Genomic DNA, 21,208 nt, shown 5'->3' with positions numbered 1-21,208 from the left:
TATAAAAAACCAGTTAGGAAAACACGTGAAAATTGCGTCACTCATCTCTTTTACTGCCAGATTCAAGCTCACAACACATGGAATAAAACCAAACTGACGTCATAAATAGTCTCGGTTTTCTGACCAAACTATAAATTAAAGGAACTCTTTATTTTAATATTGGAAACGTTGAATATACTATTCCGAAAAAAAGAAAGCAGACATATCATAAAAAAATACGCAGAAACGAGATGTATTGTTGTAGTGATCACCTTTTACCACATTGACTCGGGTATACTACACGATTTTCCAAACCTACTTCCTTCCGCCCGCAATTTCGGCAAGAATCACGACGGTTTCTGCGTCACTTTTCACCCCGGAGAGATCACCTTCCCAGTTTCTCGTACGTCGACAACCGTGAGATGACGATCACAGGGCCACAACGAATCACTCATTCTGTCACCAAATCTTGGGGAGTGTAATCATTAGATCTCCGTCTAATATGTTTACATTCAAGTGTAACAATTCAGTTCGTCACGTTGTTCGCGCGCGAATCGGGCGTCGCTCCTTCGCTCTGCCGCTCGCGAACTGGCGGCCAGGGATCACCCGAAAAAAAAAAGGCCGGATTTCCTCTAGCGCGGGGACCGTGTAGACGCGGCGGCGGCGGCATCGGCGGCGGCATCGGCGTCTCACCTGAGGTATATCAATTTCATCGCTCGTGCTTCGTCACTCGTGGCCCGTGGCGGGGACAGCTGCGCGGAGCTAGCGGAGAGCGAGGGCGACAGGGTCTTGGGGGCACTCCGTGATGCCGAGCAGCCACCATCGCGATGATGCCTGTGCCAGCGTGGCCCATACGCGATGGCCCCCTTATCCGATAAGCGAGACGCGATCGGAGCGGACTGCCCTCTTGAGACTCGCGCCTGCCGCCGGACGCCCCAACAGCGCCCCGCGAACAAAAGAAGATAAGCGGTGGGGTTTTTTTTCTTTCTTTTACAGCTCGGCAGTACATTGCGCTTCATCCGCGCACGAGGTATCGACCATTCCAATTATCGCTTTCTGTGCGCCGCCATTTTTGTCTATACTGGACTGTGAAGGGGCTGAGAGCATGCGCTTTGAATGTCATTTGGGAAAGAAAAGAAAAAACACACAAAAAAATGCCGCCGCACGTGCGTTCATTGTTCAGTGACTCGAAATGTTTGGCCTGCCTGATAAGCGCGTGGATAATTGAAATAATCATCCTTTGCGCGCTTTCATCCCTCTTTACTGGGTTGTGAAAGGGGTTCTGAGTGTGCGCAAAAGCTACGCATGCTAAAAAAAATATCCGAAGTTATTGACGTCTTTATAGCCCAGTGACACAGCATCGTTCACGTGGCCGATAAGCCACGGAAAATAGTTTAAGACCACTCCGATCTTCAGCAATGCGTCGAATGGAAGTATACTGACTATCACCATTCACAACGTGTGCTGTGAATGGAAAGCTATTGCTTTACAGCACTCGATATGGCCCGTGCTGTCTCGCATGGAAACAATTCGGAGTCTTAACATTTTAATCAATCGGTAAACACAATTGGGTTTCCTCCCCTGCTCTCTTCTGTGTCTCTTTTTTCCGGCTTCTCGGGACACTAGCGAAGTGTCCCGTCATTCTTCAGCTCATCTTTCGAGGAATCGAGTATATCAGAGGGTGAATAATTTCGAAGCGTGGCTGACTTCCAGCCCTCCAAACTCGTCAGACACAAAGTTAGGGCGAAAGTTGTCGGAGCGCACCGATTGGCCGATCGCGTACGACAATGACTTCGCACTTTTTTCGCCGGAGTCCAATCGGCGTTCTCCGCGAACTTTCTGCTCCAACTTTGCGTTTGACGAGTTTAGGGCCCAGGGGATGCTGACATCAAAACGAATAACATTCTGTAAACATGTAGTTCTCTCTCTCTCTCTCGTTTTATGTGTGTGCGCGCGTGTGTGTCCTTGCTTCTTGAATTTGTGGGATATATTGACCTTTCGTAGTTCCTTCGGGTATCTCGCAGCCGGGCACCTCCCACCCGTGTTCAAGCTGCGCTTCCCATGCCCACCAGATAAGACAACAATGTACTGGGTAAAACATCTCGAGGCAACGGCAGTGCGACGTTTGTTTGAAGATGAATCGATAGAGTTGGAATTGTTGTTGTCCTCTTCACCTAGCGTATAGATAGACAACGAGAGACACGTCTCACTTCTCGAGTCTCGAGTACTGTCTAGTGGGAGTGAATAACAAGCTAGTGCAAAGAAAACGTGAAAATCTAAAAAATGTCGTTGAATGTTAACAAATGTTTAGCAACTTTCTGTCTTCGCAAAATTCATAACCATGTTCATAATTAAACATTTATATACACCTGAGACTCCGAGAGTTTTGTATTTCAAGTAAAAACCGCAATAATGTATGATTATTAGTATTAGTATTATTGGTATTCTAGCAGCCTATATGTTTCTTTGTTTTTTCTACTAAGATCCGGTTTATAAAAAAACAGATTGTGCTTTCCTTTTAAGGAAGGCACAACTTGTAATCTTCCTTTTGAAAAAAGCTACTCGCTTATCTCAATAGGATGATCTCACAAGGCTTATCTTTAACATATGAATAAACTAAATGGGATAATTTCTAGACGGAAAAATGCACGTGCGTCCTTTCTAGAATATCGGATCAGTGATCGACCGGAGTGATCGACAAAACAAGCGCCGCTTTGAAGGAAGCTTATTCGCAATGTGTAGTAACGGTGACTAATGGTCAGTACCATTGATTTCCCTACACACCCCCTTAGGGGTGCACCGCCCCCCCCCCCCCTAGATTTTTTGAACGCACCCCCTTAATTCGCAACGACTCCTCTATTCTCAATCCCCGCTCCCCCCCCCCCCCCCCCCTAATTTCAATTTCTGGGGAAACCCCTGGTCAGTACTCGTAACCAGCGCTCGAAACCGCATATCATCTGGAACACTAAACTAACTTATTGATAGTATACAATACAATGCGATACGATACAGATTTCGCAAGCTGATAGCCGACAGCGAAAATCTACGTTTCTAACGATCGAGTAATAAGAGGCCCCGAGAGCCTAGCCACGGTATTGCCTAAGCAATTCGCAATCGTAAAACTGCGATTGCGAATGTTCATCGGAGTCGATAGTTGCTATCAAAGTAAACAGGAAACCAATCACTGCGTTTGAGGGCCTGTTCTCAGAATCAGCAAGCGAGGAAGTCAAATGGAAGAATTTGATCGTGAAGGCTGTATGGGCTTTACTGGGAGACAGAGTATATGGCCGTCCAGTGTTCCGGGGGAGATCGCATTTTTGAGAGACTTGTTTTTGTCCACCGCGTCATTTGCTGTGTTTCCTCCCTTAAAGGGACACTGACAGGGTATTTATGCTCGTCGAGGTTTTTAGTTGTACGTGACATATGAGAGCTCAACTACCCAGAACAAAATTTGCGGCTCGAAATTCGGTTTCTTTCAGCCCGAAAACCGGCGATCAAGAACTAGCCGGTTCGAGTCTCGCTCACTCTCTTTTTCGCGGTCACGGGCCGTTTTCTAAGGTATCGATGCGACCACCAAATTTCGTCAAAGTCGTTTGTCACTGAAGGCACACACTCAATATTAAAAACAGAAAAAAATATGAAACCCATTTTTTGTGGCTTCTAAAAAGCTGCAAATAAGTTGATTGAAAAAAAAGTTCCACAGACAACCGGAAGCATTCTGTGCGTGCGTCATTTCGCGTATCGTGGGACTCGCGGGGACGGCGATGGCAGCGGACGACGGGCGTGGGTCCTCTATTTCAGAACTGTCGTTCGTGGTACCGGCGAATTCTGTCTGCCTTTTGAAGAGAAATTTGGGACTGATCAAAAGAATTGGTATTCATCTCGTACGACACGCCCGACCACCAAGCCGATTTGCACGAAGACGTCGCCGAGCCGTCGCTCCCTTCTCGTGGCTGAAGACATCGCTCGCGTAAACGTCAAGCACGACGGGTCTTGATAAAAATAACAAACGAATGTTGTGGACGATACTTCGCTGAATTAAATGGTATGGGATTTCCGTTTTGACACCTGCGAACTCAATGTAATCACTTTCCACAAAATGCAAGGAGCATATAAATCAGGTAGCGTCCGCTTTCCGAGTTGCCCGTATATGTTCTACAGGAATTGCAGCCAGCCATTGGTCCCGATCCCGTTGATCTTTCGGAAACTCTGTCGCACAATGCCACTTTTTTTCGGACGCAGGAGATGTGAGCCAGCTCTTCACGCAACATCTTGGGTGTATTCTTTTCGGAGCCGATCAAAATCCACCACGGGCACTCACTACTCATCTCCAACTCCTCAATGTACAAAATAACTCATCTTGGAGTACAGAACAACGAACGGAACAAACATAACTGCAAAAGAATAGCACGGCGAGCAGTTCCCGCACGCCGCATCGCACGCCGCATGTCGTGTCGTCTGCTACGGAAAGGAGAAAAAAACAACAAAAAACGCACGGTCGGGTGTAGCCACGTGACTTCCGCCACTCACTCTCTTCTCTCCACTTCTCTGACCTCCGTCGGGTTTCGGTTTCGAGCAGTTGCGTCTTTTGGCTTTATTAAAAATATACGCTACTCTGTTGCAAAATATTAATTGGGTAGTCCTCCGACACCATAATGAAGCGCCTGGCAAAAAATGAAAAAAAATTTTTTGGCGGGTGTCAGTGTCCCTTTAAACGCAGGTAACTGGCTCTGTGTGTGCTCCGGGGAAGTGCGAATATTAGAGCGCAGCTCTTAGGCGCCCGTTTATGGGTTGAGCGGCGTCGGCGTCGGCGTAACCACCCGTTGCATTATGGGACATTTCCCCGCTAAATTTATTGGGGGAAATTTTCTGCGGAAATGTTTCCGCTAAACCTAGCGAGAAATTTTCCCGCTAAATAGAACGGAAAAATTTCCCGCTATTGTTAGCGGGTTAAGTTTCCCCGCTAAATTTAGCGGAGAAATTTACGTCACGTGACCTCAACACCAATTCAGTGTACCCGTTAAATTCAGCAGGGAAAATGGCTCCACGACTTCGTGCCGCGTCACCCATGAACAAATTCAGCGGCAGGAGGAGAGGAGGAGGAAAGGAGGAGGAGGAGGGGTGGATGAAACGGAACATGAAGAGAGGATGAGGGGAGGAGGAGGAGGCGAATACCCTCCCCTCCTCCTGCCCCTCCCCAAAAGCTGCGCTCTAGCTTCGCATTACAAAAATTTGTAAACGTCTTCCTTTCTTTTTTTTTCAAAGAGGATGTAGCAACACGAACACGGAAGTGGAGCAGCCTGTGATTGATGTGCAAAGCAGGAAAGTATACCTTCCCAAAGGCGATGTCCTAATGCTGAGACATCACTTTTGGGAGAGACGAGGGGACGAAGAAAACGTCGCTAAGCTATTTCTTATTATCGTGTTATTCCTTTCCGAATATCTGCGGCTCGGTTCCGTATTAGTCTATGCTGTGGGTTAGTATAACAACAAAAAGAAAGTCGACATTAGTGATTACGCGGCTGATTTTATACAGTTTATTTCTGGTAAGAGTCATGCGGACATTTACGTTTTATTTTCCAAACGTCGGTGTAGATTTTTTATTCGCTTAGTGTATATGCTACAAACGTCGATTATTGGTGAAAAAATTGTCGATTGTAACGATACATTTCACTCATATATACATAGTATCGTTAAGTTCTTAAAGATGCCCTACACCCCATAGACAACTCACCCCTATTTTTAAACTGATTGGCTTTTTTTTTTTTTTTTTTTTTTTCAAAAGTATCGAAATATAGTACATTTATATTAATTGCAGTGCCCTGGTCTATGGTGACCACGGCCGAAATTGGGCTAGTTAGTTACGGCGGAACAAACATTGCTGACTGTGAAGAACACTTGTCTGTGTTCCATTGCACCTCAATGTAAACACAAATTTTGCTGGATGCAGAATACAAAAGTAGCATTTCTTTTTGAACTCACACCGAAAGTTAGCTTACTTCTCATTTTCACCCGATTTGCTCTCACTTTTAGGTGAGCTATCTCTCGGGATATTACGTAAGCTGTTAGGAGCATTGTTCCATGGTCTTGGTATCTCCAAAGCATATCTCATTTTAGGCTTGTTTATTGATGCATAATTGACATTCATCATGGCTGCAGTGTTCTGTACACAGAACTCAGGTAATTTGTGCAAGAGACTGGAAATTCCTAGTATTAAGAGACACACAGTAAAGTATAGTGTTCAGCCTGGTGTATGCAGCTTCCGAAATAGGACACCATCAACCATGGTATTTTTTACAGTGCACTGACAGGAATATGAAAACCTGGATTCCACATTTGCCTGTCCGCACTCATCTCAACATTGCGAAGTTACGTAGTAAATAGGACTTCAGCAATCTTTGTGGCACTTTATTCAACTTGTACGCCTACCGTGATGCGGTAGTATTTGAAAATAGTCAACCAGACAGAACATGCATCAAAATCTCCGCAATTTTTCTTCTCACTTCACTGGCTTCATTCCTATACACGACGACCGTACTAAAAAGAGTCTCAAGCTAAATATTCTCTTCGCCAAGAAGAGCAATTGTTTCCCTACTTTGCAATACCTGAACCAGAATCGACTGCTAGTTTAGTTTCTACACTCTGGTACAGTTCTTATTTGAATAAACAAATGGCATAGTGACACCACTGGTGACTGCACTGACCTCTCCAGCCAATGTCCGAACTTAGTCAAATATCCCATTGAGTCTTGTCGCTCAATATTTATTTCACCTAAGACTCCCACAAACAAATGACGACGAAAGAAAGCATACCGATGAATATCTTGTCGTCACTTGCAGAGAACATGTCTAGAAACCAGTGCATGTCGGTTTCAACCGATATACTTATCACAGCCTGCAATTGTCTACAGCTCTTATTTATTTTTTTTACTCGAATCTTAAGATTTGGCGTTAACGCATTATCAACACATCTGCCTCACTTCGCGATAATCTGTTTGACTAGAATATTTTTACAGTAAGTCGTGCTTGCAACCGATTTAGGAAAGCGCGCGTTCTCAGGGACCTAAAGTGCACGGCCAGCTATGCATCTCGGTCGTGTCTCCAAGCGGAGCGGGCGAGCGCCGGACTTTGGCACGTGGCCTCGTGCCCGGGTGACGGGCGGCAGTGCGCCTCTGGCAAGGACATTCGGAGCTTCCAACGAGCATCGCTGCCTCGACGTCATGCGCTTTTCTTATCGATAAGGGAGCGGCGTCAGCAGCGGCAGCAGCATCTCGAGTGCAAACCAAAGCGCGTATGCTCGGGCACACATGGGATTTCACGTCCCAGTCACATGTCTCCGAGTCCATGGTCCTCTGGAAACCTACGCCTCCGCTTCAAACGCCAAAAAAAAAAAAAAGGATGATTCATATGAAATCGACTGGCAAAGTACCCTGGAGTATTTTAGAAACTCGTTCAAATACCTTCTTTCTGCATGAGTAATTTTTACGTTAACCGCACAGACGTTGTGCGGGTAACTTGGCTCTTCGGGTTCGGTTCTTACAGACGTTCTCCTCAAGTCCGTAAGGCCTTTGTGCATCGATATCTTCTGGCAAAGCAACTGACTGGAGTGCAAAAAGGCCGGTCTACAAATTGAGTTCACTCGCTCAAATATCGACTCACATGTTCGCCCTTTGACAAAACCATAAGCAAACGCCATGTAGGTAAGATTGCACTCGCGCGTTAAAGATACTCAAGTAGACACAATTTCTCATCAGCGTTTTGCTGGAGCATCCATCCAGCTTGTCCTCAATTTGTTATGAATGTCATCTTTTACGAGAGCAGGCTTGCTTGTGTAGAACCTGTTCAGGGGAAGCTCGACGTTAAAACACCTGCCTATTGGTAGGAACGTGCATGATTACCATAGAAATACGTATAGGCAACCTGCAATGCTGTTTGGTTTGGTGCCATCTAGCGACTGAAGCAAGAAATATTGGGTACCCCTGGGAGTGGCGGCTGCATAGTTCAAACGTGAGCTATTACTCTGGTGGCGCCGCTGAGCCTAGTGTCCGAAGCAAGAAATACTGGGTATCCCAGGAAGCCGTGATCGCGTAACGTGCCAGTAGAGCGAAAGCTACGGCCCTGGCGGGCCAATCGGAACGTGACTGCGTATCACCGGAGCGCGCCTCAACTCCGAAGAACTGTCAGGCTTTTCGCTGCGTCATGCTCCAATATGTGTGCGTTGCGCTCGTATACGTCGCGCATTTCGAAGCATTCGGCACGCAATGTGGGGCTTATCGTTCGCCGTTTGCCAAGTTACAACAAGATAGGGTATAACAGTGCGCTCTCACCCTGCTGGCGCCGCCTGGCCGTTGCCGGGTACCTATACCCGCGAGCAGCTGTGCGTGGTCTGGCCAAGTACCATTTTACTAGACCGTCCCTCTGCTCAAGAGGGACTTGTCGTCTTGAGACACCGCGTTCTCTTCCGACCACACAGTTCATAGCCCATGGCAGTCTCTCAAGGCTTGACCGGACTTTGGCAGGCCGTTCAGTGCATGTGTGGTGTACCGACAGAAACTGACGGCGGTGCAGCACGCAGGCGGACCAGCGGCATGCGGCTATGAATGACACAACGCTCCGTATCACCGCAGCGTCTGCAGCTGGTGGTATCGTTGGCAGGGCTAATATCGCGTGCAAGAAAATTCTTTGCGATTAGATGTGAAATGCGCTATCAATCCTTGCGTCCTAATCTTGGTTTATCATCCTTAAGAACGCATCGTGTCAGTCCACACAAGATTAAGCTCGTGTTTATAAATATACGACAGCGTACTACGGGGGGGTATCAGTGTCGGATAGAACGTATCATCCAGATTGCCGCATCGTCAGGACTGCAGATACACGTCTGTTTACGCGCGTTCTTCTTTTTCTTTTTTCGTATTTCGCTTACGACTTGAAGTTCCGATTCCTTGCGTTCGGATTTGCTGTTGTGTTTGTAGCCTTTTGCAAGGCTCTGTTAGTGGGCCTTTGATGCTGCGGGACATGGTAAAAGTCTCCAACACCGTGAGAAATTCTGTCATGGCGTACGTGGTAGAATGCAGAAAGTCGACGTAATGGTAGAAGCATCTTCTATATAGACCTAAACATTATACCTGCAGAACGTCGCTCGTCACGCCATTGCCCTTTTTCAGAATTTGTGTTGCACGCTTTTTGGTATTCCGTTATTTCTTTATTCTTAAGCCCCTTTGCCTCTGGGTTAACCCTCAAGCGAACTTTCCGGCCACTAGAGAATGAGCCCAGTTGGTTCGAGGGTTGACTCGATGGCTGAGAGGCTTCCAATAAACAGACGTAGCAAAAAGCATGCGATGCCGTTTGTGACTTGCGCATCGGGTGTTGTACACAGGATCCCCTCCCTTGTAGTAGGGTCTATGCAGGACAAACCGCTAGGTACTTAAATGACAGGCTCAGAGAGCACAACTATTCCCTGCGAGCCATAGTCGGCGGGCACCTGCCGGTGCACTGTAAGACATGCTTGTGCACACCATCCTTTAATTAGACGCCTAGAAGCACAAAAAAATTGAAGAGTAATCTTTTTTATTGTATTGGGAACAATATGTAACGAGTAACGTAACTATGTTACCCGTTACTAGAAATAAATAATGTAAGTAGGTTACAAGGGATACGTTACGCTCTTACAAAAAAAAAGTAAGGCTTTACTGGTAACGCCGTTACTAGTAACGCGTTAGCGCCAACACTGGAGGAAGGCACCGAGATAAGATGATGAGAAAAGTGATAGAGGCCTTCCACATTGTTAATTACGGAGCACAATGTGTCAGAGAACCATCGGTAGCATTATCAGAAAAAGAATTGTCTTTTTGTTTTTGTTTTCCTTTCGGTTTCGACAGCAAGGGGCGGGTAAGTGGAGCGTTGATAGCGGACGCCCCTTTGTGATGAGACAGCTTGCGTGGCGCATGCCTGGTTGAGTGGGTCTTCTTTCTGTTGACCTTTTTTTCCTGTTTTCACTATTATTAATTTAGCTTGTTATGCACTGCTGCACCTACACCACGTTTTGTTTTAAAGATGAAAAAAAATCTATTCAACATACACTTCTGCAATTGTCATTTGCACTGTTTTTTTGTTTTCTTTTTTTCTTTGGAGCGAGTCTACTTTTATGAAATGAAAGGGGAACAAATTAGCTGCAGAATCTGAGCTAATTGATTTACCGCTTCGCTATTTATAGCATTACACGACTTCACAAATAGGCTAGAGTCCAAACCTAAACTTTCAGTGGAGTGAAAGCTGCCAAGAGATATAGCAAATCGGACGTCAACTTCATGTCGTAGGATTTACGTGCTGTATCGCTCTGTGTGCAAGCCAGAAGAGATTGAAGAGAAAGTGATCTTGGTTTGCCGACGTGCCGCTAGATGGCTCTAGCATACCAGACCTTTTGTTGACCACCTAGGGACGCACTACATCCTGAACCTCCGACATCTGCTAAGCTAACCGCTTTCTTTTAAAGATAATGCCTCCCCTTACCCCTTCTTTATTGCTGAATTGTTCCTTGGTGGCGCTACGATGAATAATGTATTGGCAATATCATCGGGGCTTATTCTATGCTCTTTTCTGCGTAAATAAATCTATCGTGCTATTGCGATAATGAGGGTTGTTGTTAAGACAGTCTTCTAGAAAAATATTCGCTCACGAGTTTGCAATCTAAGCTTCACGCTATCATGGCCACTTTCATCGTCGTACGTGGTCTCTAAAGAGGAAATAGTCGAATATATGCAGATGAATAAACCGTACTTATCGAATGGAACAAAGGTTACGAAGCCACCGAAGGACAGGGTCTTTGGTGGAGCATGGATCTGAAGTCTGCCGCCTTGTTTTTCTGAAGGCACTCCCTTAATTCGCAACGACCCCTCTAATCTCAATTCACCCCCCCCCCCAACCCCCCCCCCCCCCCCCTAAAAATGTAGACAACCCCCTTAATTTCAATTCCTGGGGAAACCCCTGGTCGGGTATGCTAACTACTACACCACTCCGCCTTATCTTTCTGGCGTTTCTTCGGTATATATATACGTAAGGGACCAATATGCTCAAAATAGACCTAACTTATTTTTTATGTATTATTGTTTTCCTCGCTGGATCTCAGTACACTACTGATATGGAACTAGCTGACACAGTGAGAAAAAGACATCAGGACTCTCTTTCCACTCTCTATCTCTCTCTCTCTTTCTCTTCCTTTCTCTTTGTTTCATATTTGACACATTTTGAGTGGTAATGAAAACCAACCTTTCAACACCCCAAGCCACAACGAAAACAAAGATTTGTTATTTCTAAATTGAGTTTCAAACAAAAACGAAGCAGGCAAAACATACAAAAAGATATAAGGCCTATTTACGGCGGAACTCTCCTCCACAGAGCGGAATAAAATAATTTTACAAAGGTCACGAGGCGTATAATTTTCCCGCTATATTTAGCGGCGAAACTAGAATGGTGTATAGGTCATGTGACATAAATTCTTGCGCCAAATTTAGCGGGCAAACTGAATTGGTGTTTAGGTCGCGTGACGTCAATTATTTCGCTAAATTTGGCGTGGAAACTAAATTGGTAAATGCGTCTCGTGAAACCAGGTCACGTGACATCAAAGTTCCCGCTAAATTTAGCGGGGAAAGTGAATTGGTGTATAGGTCCCGTAAAGTAAGGTCACGTGACGTCAATTTCCCCGCCGACTTTGGCGGGGAAACTGAATTGGTGTATATATTCCATGACGTCAGGTCACGTGACATCAATTGACATCACGTAACCTAAAAAGCCTTTCAGTTTCCTCACTAAATTTGGCGGGTAATCCACAGACGGACGGACGGATAATGTTTTGTTTGAAAAGTTAAAAAGCATTTCATGCTTTTTTTTTGTTTTTTTTAGCCTTGGAGTGCAAGATGACTTTGCTTCCAGCATCGCGATTATGCTGCGCTTTCTAGACATGAATCGGGAAACCTCTCTTGCCCGTTCGATCATCCCACCTTTCATTCTAGCCCACCCTAACGAGGCCTTTTCCACGTTTCGTTGTCCTTCTCGTCACCCTCTGGACGCGTGATCCCGATCTCTTTCTATGTGGGCTAAGAGAGATACTCACTTAAAAGAAATCGAAGCCAACAAGTTATGGAAAAATGAAACAACAACAAAAAAAACGTTCAGCCTTTCCACTCTCGTGAAGAAGGAAAACCAGCGGAGCTGTACTCGATACACTGTGTGCTTCTTCTTCGTCGTCGTCTGTTTTTCGCGCTGTTTCCTACGATGAATCCCCACCAACGCTCCCAACTATCCATTCTTCTATTATAGCTGGAAAGGTTGCCGCCACCTACAAGCGACGGCGGAAACCATACTGGTTGTGTGCTTGCCGCCGTCGCTTATAGATGGCGGTAGCTGTCCAGGTAGTTTTGTGTCGACATACACGGACACGATGCTGTGGAACCTAGCCCTTAACAGCTCCGCTGTAAAAAGAGAAGATCGTTACCTTTCCTGAGATTCTTTATTACACCCGCGTCCCACTAGAGCGACAGACAGCAACAAACGACAGCGACACACGACAACGAGCGACAGACGACACCGACAGACAGCCTGTTTGTCGGAGTCCGCCGTCCCACCTGGCGGACACGATGCAGAACACGGGGGCAAGGAAACTTGTTTCCTAGTGGGACTGGGGTTGTCAACAAAACACTTCAAAATACACGAACAAACAGAGTCTGGCGACGCGGTTTTCGTGTTTCGCTCTTTGGGCATAAAACGCGCCGACAAACACGGTGAAAGTGGAGATGATTACTTTATTTCTTGATTAAAGCTTCCGCTTCTCTTCATTTGCCGTTGGCGACTTTCCGTAAACAGTCGTGACAATCGACACCAAACTTTTTCCGAACTAGAAATACCCGAATCGTTCCTTTTTTGGGCCGTTCGAGGCATTCTAGGTAAACCCCACGGAGTTTCACCCTGATTTTGAGGATGTTTATAACTTCATATTCGAATGATCGAGGACCGGCGCTCTTTGGTGGACAATAGGGCATCGCGATTATCACAGAACGTGATGACAAGTCTCTCGTCTGCCGGAATGGCTTGCCGCGGAACGTCGTGTCCTACTTCGTGGTGAGCGGTCTTACTTTGGTCAGTCCTCGTACATGGGTATATCCATCCTGATGCAGGGGTGTAGACCTCGGCGTCTTGAAGCACCACCTCGTGCACCAAGTTTTCGCGAGCAAAACAACACGACCGCCCGGAGCCAGCCACCAAGCCGCGCCCGCGACCACTACATGCAATCGAGGGACCGGAACTGCGGGGCCGGGAACGAGGAGTGGCCGCCATGGGCTTCTCGTTCCGGGAGGAAGGGTAGAAGGGTGGGAAGGGAGGCAACAGAAGGCATAAACGGGCGAGGAGGTTAAGTTTGTCTCCGAGAGATGTTCCTCGGTGGGACTGCTTGCTGCGCCTCAAGTCCAACGACAGACAAGAACTCGCCCGTCGTCGATCGTTTGTCGGCGCTTGTCGGCGATTGTCGCGGGTGTCGGTCGTTGCAGTGGGACAACATCGGCGACACGGAACTTTGTGGTGTCGTCGGACAAAAACCGGTGTTTGTCGCTCTAGTTGGACGAGGCTATTAGTGTGTACCACTTTGGAGGCAAGTTTATTGTAAAGCTCTTACATTTGCCACAGTCGAGAGTCTATTCACCCTTAATGTGGTCTATTACGATGTAAGACGAGCCCTCACTTTGTGTGAAGGAAAGACGAAACGTTTCAAAAGTGAAGAAAACAGAAAAAAAGGACTAAAGATTTTTTTTCTATTTGCCTTACCTCACCACAGTTTCAGATAGTAGACTACAAGGAGCTCGTGTGTGTCCTAACCGTTTTATTTCTTTCTTTTTTTGTATCACGTAGATGGTTGGTAGGCAGCTTACTACCAGGTGTACCGCCAAGGGGTGGTTATCATTTGAGCCCGTTCTCATTTCGCCTTTCTCACTTGGCCCTTCTCAAAACAACCATTCTCAAGAAGATCTTCTCTCTTCGACCTGTCACATTTGGTCCTTTCCCGTTTCGTCTTTCGCATTCCAACCCTCCTCATTTGAACCCGTTCTCGTTTCGCCCTCCTCACCTGGCCCTTTTCAAAACTGCCATTCTCAAAAATATCTCGCTTTGACCCGTCGCACTTGACTCTTTCCATACCAAAATCGTTTTTTTAGGGTAATAGTAATAAATACATGTATATATTTTGTGCGTGTGTGTGTGCCACGCTACAGGCATACTCTCTCTGCTAAGGATTTTAGCAGTGCGTCGAGGTCGTCGTGAAAAGCTACTAGCTGACAATAAAACAAACTAACTATTTATGGCAGCCAGATCATATTCCGAAATGTCACGTTGTTTGAGGTCTCTCGACTTGGGACAATGCCACCACTTCTAAAATGCAGTGGTTCCCAAATGGGGGTCTGCGAAGGCATCCTAGGGGTCCGCGAAGCCCAGTCTCATCAGTCAAACACGGCAATATTATAAATTATAATATAATAAGATTATAATTATAATCTTTATAAACGGCAATACCCGTTTATAATGAAAAAAAAAACGACTTAGTCTACGTTTAGGTGACCAACAACCTCCGAGTAGTAGCAGATTAGCAGCTTACTCACTTACATTGTGATGTCTAATAAAGCTGTTAACGTAGAACTGTGCGTTTCATGACCGCCAGCTTCTTACATAAAATAACGTAAACGCAATCCTGAGTTTCAACGAAGGCAAGGTTTTATATATCAACTATAATGGTCGTCGTATCTTCACGCGCAATCGTTACGGCGTCTTTAAAAAATTCTCCTGAAGGTCGCAATTACCATCGATGTAGCTGAATGCAGCGGGGTACGCAGGTGCTCATGATGTTCAAACAGTCCAAGATGGTGGCCGCGACCCTTGTCGTCTAATCCTCTCCCGCCTTATCCGTCTGGCCTCCTTTGAGAGGTGGCCATACTTAATCTGGCGAAATGCCCCCGGTTTTAAATAGGCGGCGCTCCAGTCAAGCAAACTTGTGACATCCAGACGACGAACCGCAGAACCGCTGGCTTCATGCAGAACGCTTGTGACATTTGCGTTTTTTGATTATACTTTTGTCAACCCGCGTTTCACCATCTAAGAGCTTTTCATCCCCGTCTGTTTTTTTTTTTTTTTTCTTTTTTGTTTTCATTGTAAATTTATTCTGGTTAAACTTCCATAGCCCTAACCCGTGAAATTTTTCCATGAGCAGTGAAAGCATCACGTCAGGCAAGCACCATCAGCACCATCTCTATTCGAGAGCTTCACAAAAGCTGCTGTACGGGGACCTATCACATTTACTCCGAATTCGGGCAGTACCCATACTCAATACAGGGACGAAGCGTTCGGAACAAGGTGACGCCAAGCGTTAGATCTGCGCAAAACATCATATTCTCCGTTCAGCCATGAGCTGACTGTGCGGTGAGAGCTACGTGCTTATTGGACCAACCAGCCGCCTCCCTTTCATTGCACGACCCCGCTGCCTGAGCATGAGTACGGATGGCAGTGTGATCACGTGGCGAAACGTAGACGTACGGCTGGTACAATAAGCACGTAGTTTCCGCTGCGTTCTGGGGGCGAACGAGCATATATCGCCCCTCCCCAAAAACTATACCTGGGTCGGCTTCTTTCGTAGACTGGGTGACGTGTCGGTGGCCGAGACGGTAAGGACCCTTTTTGTGCGCTCAACTCGTGGCACTTGCGAGAAACCCTTGGCTTTGGTCGCAAGGTTACAAATGAGCTTTCATTGTTCTGAGCTTCGCGCTCGGGAACAATGGTATGGATTCAATCGGTAGCAGCGATAAGCTGGCTTCGACCGCCGATAAGGGATGCGCCGTCGCTCGGTCCGGGAACCTGGACCCCGGAGACATTTTCTTTTTATGCGTGTGTCTCCTCAGCTGACCAACAATGGAGACTGCCTACGTACTTGCACGTATGATGGGGGAGTAAAGGAGTAGACGCCACTTTCATGGCGCCGTGGCCATCGCACGATTCACCAAAAATATTCGCAATTACGAAGGAGTTAACGTCAGTCAGCGGCAAAGACAAGAAGGAGCGAAGTAGCAAGCTAACCCCTATCCAAGTATTGCTGCACACACAGCGTGACACTGTTAGTGCGAAAACATGATCGGCAGTCTTTATTGATTTCGTCTTAAAACTGAACGGCTGATAGAAAAATTACCACTGTGGTGGAAAGTCCACATCTTTGGCAGTAACCTAAGCGGTAAAGTTTGGTACTCATCAATACTATGTCTGAGTAAAGTGCAGGAAAGCGCCAATGTCGTAATCGCGCTAAAAGTGTCGCCCAGTCTACATGCATGCATACTAGAGAAGTAATTGGGTCGACCTGATTGGTACGGATACCAACCATCATCGCACGATTCACAAAATTATTTGCAATTACAAGGGGAAGACGCGACACCACCCCACGGTAAAGATGTGAAGGAGAAAAGCTGAGAGCTAGCCCCTATTCAAATGTGCAGTAGGCCAGACGAAACGGGACTATGTACTACACCCCTACACCTCAGACGCTCAATGATGACCCTCCTTTGCCCCAAGGACCGCAGTGCATTCTAAACTCCAACCTCGAAACGAGACTTGTGTTTCGAACCTCCTGGGTGTGCGCGCTTTGTCCTTGTAGCAAATATTTTAAAAAGTTGTCAGTCACTTTACCATAGAAAATGCTTATGTTCCTACGATGTCGTGAGGTTTTTGCGCTCTTCTAAAAGCTAACGTCGACACGTGGCGCGGCTAAAAACCAGGGCGAAATATTTTCGAGAGCTGCATGGCGACGAACGCTGCGTGGCATTACTTGTAATCAAAATCGCAAGGTTTTTAAGGATTAGTTTTTAAGCAGGTATAATACACTTACCTGTGTGGGTTTCCGTATTTCCTTACCTTTCTCCTTGGATTGAGAGTAACCATTGAACCGACGTTTGCAAGTCCAAATAGTGCATTGAAAGTTCAGCGGCATTTTGAATACAAACTAGTTTTTTGATAACTATATGTACATATATCACTCTGGATTCTGTATCATAACAGGTTCTTTTTAATATATTCTTACCATGTTAGAAAGAGTGTTGGATTTAACCAATTTGGTAGGTGTAACATGCAATATCGGCTCATACCGAATATCTCATTCGCCTAAATAGAGAAGCTGTGAAGAAAAAGCAACAGGATCCTCTTTTGAACATCTATACCGCTTTGATCTGCAAAGTTAAAACGTTGATAATAAAAATCAACTCGATTCGCAAGGTTGTTAAAAAACTGTAAATTTATTTTAGGTTATGATGGTAAAAATGCGTTTTTATTTAGTAAGAAACACTCAAAGGTTTTTGTAAGCACGAATACTAACTGGTATCTATATTTAGGCGAAAATGCAACGACGCTGACTAAAAGCAGCAGGCGTATGTGCATCTAAAACATCACAGGATGGAATTTATAAAGAGGGGTTTCAAAGAAGGATTGCGCAGTTACTAATTTTCATATGTTTGTTCCAAAACAATTACTCCCTTGGAATCAGTGTCGAAGGATTTTTTTTTGTCCTCGCGCTTCCTGAATTAGTCTAACGACTGCGTCGCAATGGGAACGGCATGCGCTAAGACGTAAAAGAATCGTGTGTTCCCCTCTTATCCGTGCTGCATATTGAGGTGGATAGGTACCATCGCCTATCATAAACTACTGACTTCGGAAAACCGTTAGTGGCAACTTTGAAGAGGTCAGATTAAAATTGCAACGAGAACTCTAGCTTTATGCAACATTTCTATACTAAAATGATGATCAATATGAAAGTTGCATTCTTGAAATTCTCTAAAATGACAGGTGAAGCACAGGAGCCTTACTTTTTTTTCAAAACCATTTTGTTGGGTTGTCCATAATCGCCGATAAGTGGCTCTTTTTTATTTAACAGGGGAAAAGGTTTTTTTCCGATGTCATAACGTTTACGGCCTTTTTTTTTACATTTGCAAACTTCCCCTTTATTTTACACGGTTACTGTTCACTCCCTGACTGAAAACATAGGTTTATTTTGTTCAGATTGGCTGAGTGATGTAGAAGTTGCAATTCTTTAAGTAATTAAAATGTTATAGTGCAAAAAGTGGACTAAATATAGTCTACATAACATATACTAGTCTACATTCCATTCCACACCTTGATCCCTCATATAATGGAAGTAACGAAGGTGGGGTCACTCGAAATGGCATGTGTATCTACAGTATTAACATAATTATTGTTATATTTGAGGGAAATATAAATGATAACGTTTTGTGCTTTAATGTTTCTGAAAAAAATTGGTTTTGCTATTTAAATCTCAAAGTTTTTATATTAGCCTCCAATGCTGCCTTTCTGTCACGAAGTGTGGAAAGCATTGTATATTTCTCCTAACGAATACCGTTGCAAAGTCAGTCAACCACTTATTTTAGTCAAATCACACTCACTGAAATACGTGAAAAAATAAAACAGCCCGGCGTCTGGATACTGCAGTAAACAGTCACTCTGCGTTGCTAAATTCCTCATAAACAAATTTGATTCGCACAATTTTTTTTTTTTTTTTTTTTGCTTTAGAGGTGTTGTAAGCTCCACCCACTCCTTGTGAATTCTCAAAGACAGTCTGTTCCACGACTTCAACACACAATTCACTTCCACGTCGGCAAAACGTCGATCGACACGCCAAGCCTAGTTCGCTGACCGGAAGCCGTCGCACACACTCGCGCAGATGTTGTCCGCGGAATCAGGGGCTTTAATAAATAAAACTGTCCACTTCTATCTTAGCTCCGGATATTCGACGACAAGAGCAACAAGATACGGCTTCGCAAACGCATAACCATACTTTACCTTGATAACCACCTCCCCTCCTCCCAATAGCACCAATATAAGGCCCCTGGCTGATAAGATCGGGGGATATCGGGGACCCCGGGCAGATTATAATTCCACCAACCGTGGGTCGCACCATCCTACTAAACCGGTGGCTCGGCCAGTGGCCCACAAGGAGCCATTAAGTGCGTAATCTTTCGGTTCTGATTATCCGTATCAGGACTTAACTCACCAGCTGTTGGAAGGCTCGGCCGAGTTCAGTCCTGCACGTTGCTGCTGCTGGTGCTGTTGAAGCCCCGCCTGCGGAACCTGCGGTTCTTCCATGTCCCTTTCAGAAGCCGAGGTTCTCGACGATGGTTCCTGTGGTCAGAGTGCAGCGGGAGTCTCCCCAGGACGTGATGACCCACGGGTGGCTTTATGGCGCCTAGAGGAGAGTCTCGTGGATGCCGGGGCCCTCAAAATGGCCGACAGCTCCTGCCTGGTCGAGCCACTCGCTGATTGGTCCGCCTAGTGGACCGCCGCCGGCCCGTGTATGTGTACAGGAGATAGACGGCTATCAGCGACCTTTGGACATCGGTGAGGTTCCCCCCTGTTTGCACGTGTTGGCATGGCGACTGGCGATAACGCTGGGCTCTCGGCCGCCCAGACTGCGGCGTGGACGGACCGTTGCACGCGGTCGTACGGCCAAGTGCGCTTCGAGCTTTGTCTCGATGCCCAGGGGGGCGTCTTCCTTCTTGTAGTGCCCGCGTCAGCGGGCTTTGGGATTGGGCGGGGAGGACAGTGATGGAAGTAACGCGTTACAAGAAATTTTTTCACTCGCAATGCGTCAGGTTTCTCCGTACCACGTTAGCGGATTCTTTAAATCTTAAATGCCCAACGAGTATTGCATTTCCGTTACTACTGCGTCACCCGTCACCCGTTAATTTTGTATGAAGCTTCGAGTCCCGTTATCGCTTGAGCACAAGCCAATTTGCATTGAACTGCTTATACAAGAGAAAGAATCCCCGCAAAGCGGAGCTGTAATTGACATCATTGCACAATCTTTTAGTGAGCGTTCCAAAGTTCCCACGCCTGGGCCCAGGACAAACAAGTCGAAACGTTATCGCTGCACAGAACCCGTAACCGTTTTTGGCAGTTCTTGTTTCATGCTTTCTGTAGATGGCATTTCTCTGTAACAAGGGCGACGACAGCCTCCGAACGAACATTTCGGCTGTATTATAAACATGCATCGGTCTTATTGCAAATCTTTCAGTAGGCAACAGGCTTGCCCAGCAGGACGACTTTTACTTTTCATCCTCTGCTAAGTGTGCTATCCGCTCGCCATCCTTTTTTTTTTTTTTTTTTTTGTCCTCGCGCTTCCTGAATTAGTCTAACGACTGCGTCGCAATGGGAACGGCATGTGAACATTCAACGAATTGGTTAAACAACGTATAACAAACACTATGAAGCAAATACAGGGGAAAATTCTAATAATAAATTTGACGTTTTACACCACACTCCCGGCTTCTTAATAACTCCGCGCTTCATTCATTTTTTTTGTGGCAGCTGTGGGATTATATTTAATGACAAGGTTTGAAACGGACCCGTCTTGTGACACCATTACCGGTCGATAGCGTTAAAAAAATTTGTCACTCTACTCTCCCAGGTAACAGTCGACTAAGGTTGGCTTTAAGGAAAGCCCTCATGGGGCACTTTTCGCTTTCCTATTACTTTACTGCTGGCCTAGCATATTATAACGTAAGCACAAGAAATGGCCGAAATAAGAAAAAAAAAAGATAAATACACAGCAATAAGCAATACAACAAATTCATAAGACAAGATGACAAACTTTAGCGTAGAAATCTTTCGAGTATACCGAAAAAAAAAATAATCGGACGTTTGCTAAAAAAAAACAGTGTTGTGATTGCTTTAATTTTGTGTGTGTGTTTTTTATTTGGTTTAGGGTTTTATACTGTGTGAAATTAATAAGTTGTAGAAGTCGGCCACAACATATGTGTGAGATTGATGAGCTATCGACGACGTGAGGCCATCTGTCGCAATCATTTTCTGTCACGCAAAATACAAGGAAGGAAAATCTCGGTCTTGAGAAGCTCGTAGAATGCGTCCAACAAAAAATCGGGCTTTGAAACCGTCATTAAATAAAAAGACTCCTATTACGATATAGATCAGAAAAAGGAGCATGAAGAGTACTAAACCTTGCAGTACCCTATAACGTGCACTTTTGTTCGGTGAACTCTAAGCTTTGTTAATAAATCTACAGTTACTTGGATGGTGCTTAACCCGATAGCAAGCAAATGAAATTGGCCTTTTTCCAAGTGTTACCTCAGTATAAAGACCATTTGTCTCATTGTGTTTTTCTTGTTCCAAGGATAAAAATATTGATCTGA

At 45.5% G+C, this 21,208-nt stretch overlaps 1 protein-coding gene across 8 annotated transcripts in view; it reads right to left on the bottom strand.

Moving 5' to 3' along the window:
• LOC8024827 (transcription factor GATA-5) overlaps positions 1 to 20,487 on the bottom strand; it is a 132,064-nt gene extending 111,577 nt beyond the window's left edge. For 4 of the 8 annotated variants that reach the window (XM_040499678.2, XM_040499679.2, XM_040499681.2 and 1 more), the window contains exon 1: positions 19,054 to 20,487. In XM_040499678.2, the coding sequence (XP_040355612.1) occupies positions 19,054 to 19,145 (92 nt within the window). In that variant the 5' untranslated portion in view covers positions 19,146 to 20,487. Of the gene's footprint in view, positions 1 to 672; positions 914 to 15,624; positions 15,785 to 19,053 lie in introns of those variants that run through there. The other 4 variants (XM_040499685.1, XM_040499684.1, XM_040499683.1 and 1 more) reach the window with 4 other exon arrangements.
• Between the last annotated feature and the right edge of the window lie 721 nt (positions 20,488 to 21,208).

The sequence above is a fragment of the Ixodes scapularis genome, unplaced genomic scaffold (assembly GCF_016920785.2).
Source record: "Ixodes scapularis isolate PalLabHiFi unplaced genomic scaffold, ASM1692078v2 PGA_scaffold2__306_contigs__length_199485367, whole genome shotgun sequence".
Lineage (NCBI taxonomy): Eukaryota > Metazoa > Arthropoda > Arachnida > Ixodida > Ixodidae > Ixodes > Ixodes scapularis.
The sequence above is the reverse complement of the archived record's forward strand: the minus strand, read 5'-3'. Positions and strand labels throughout refer to the sequence as shown.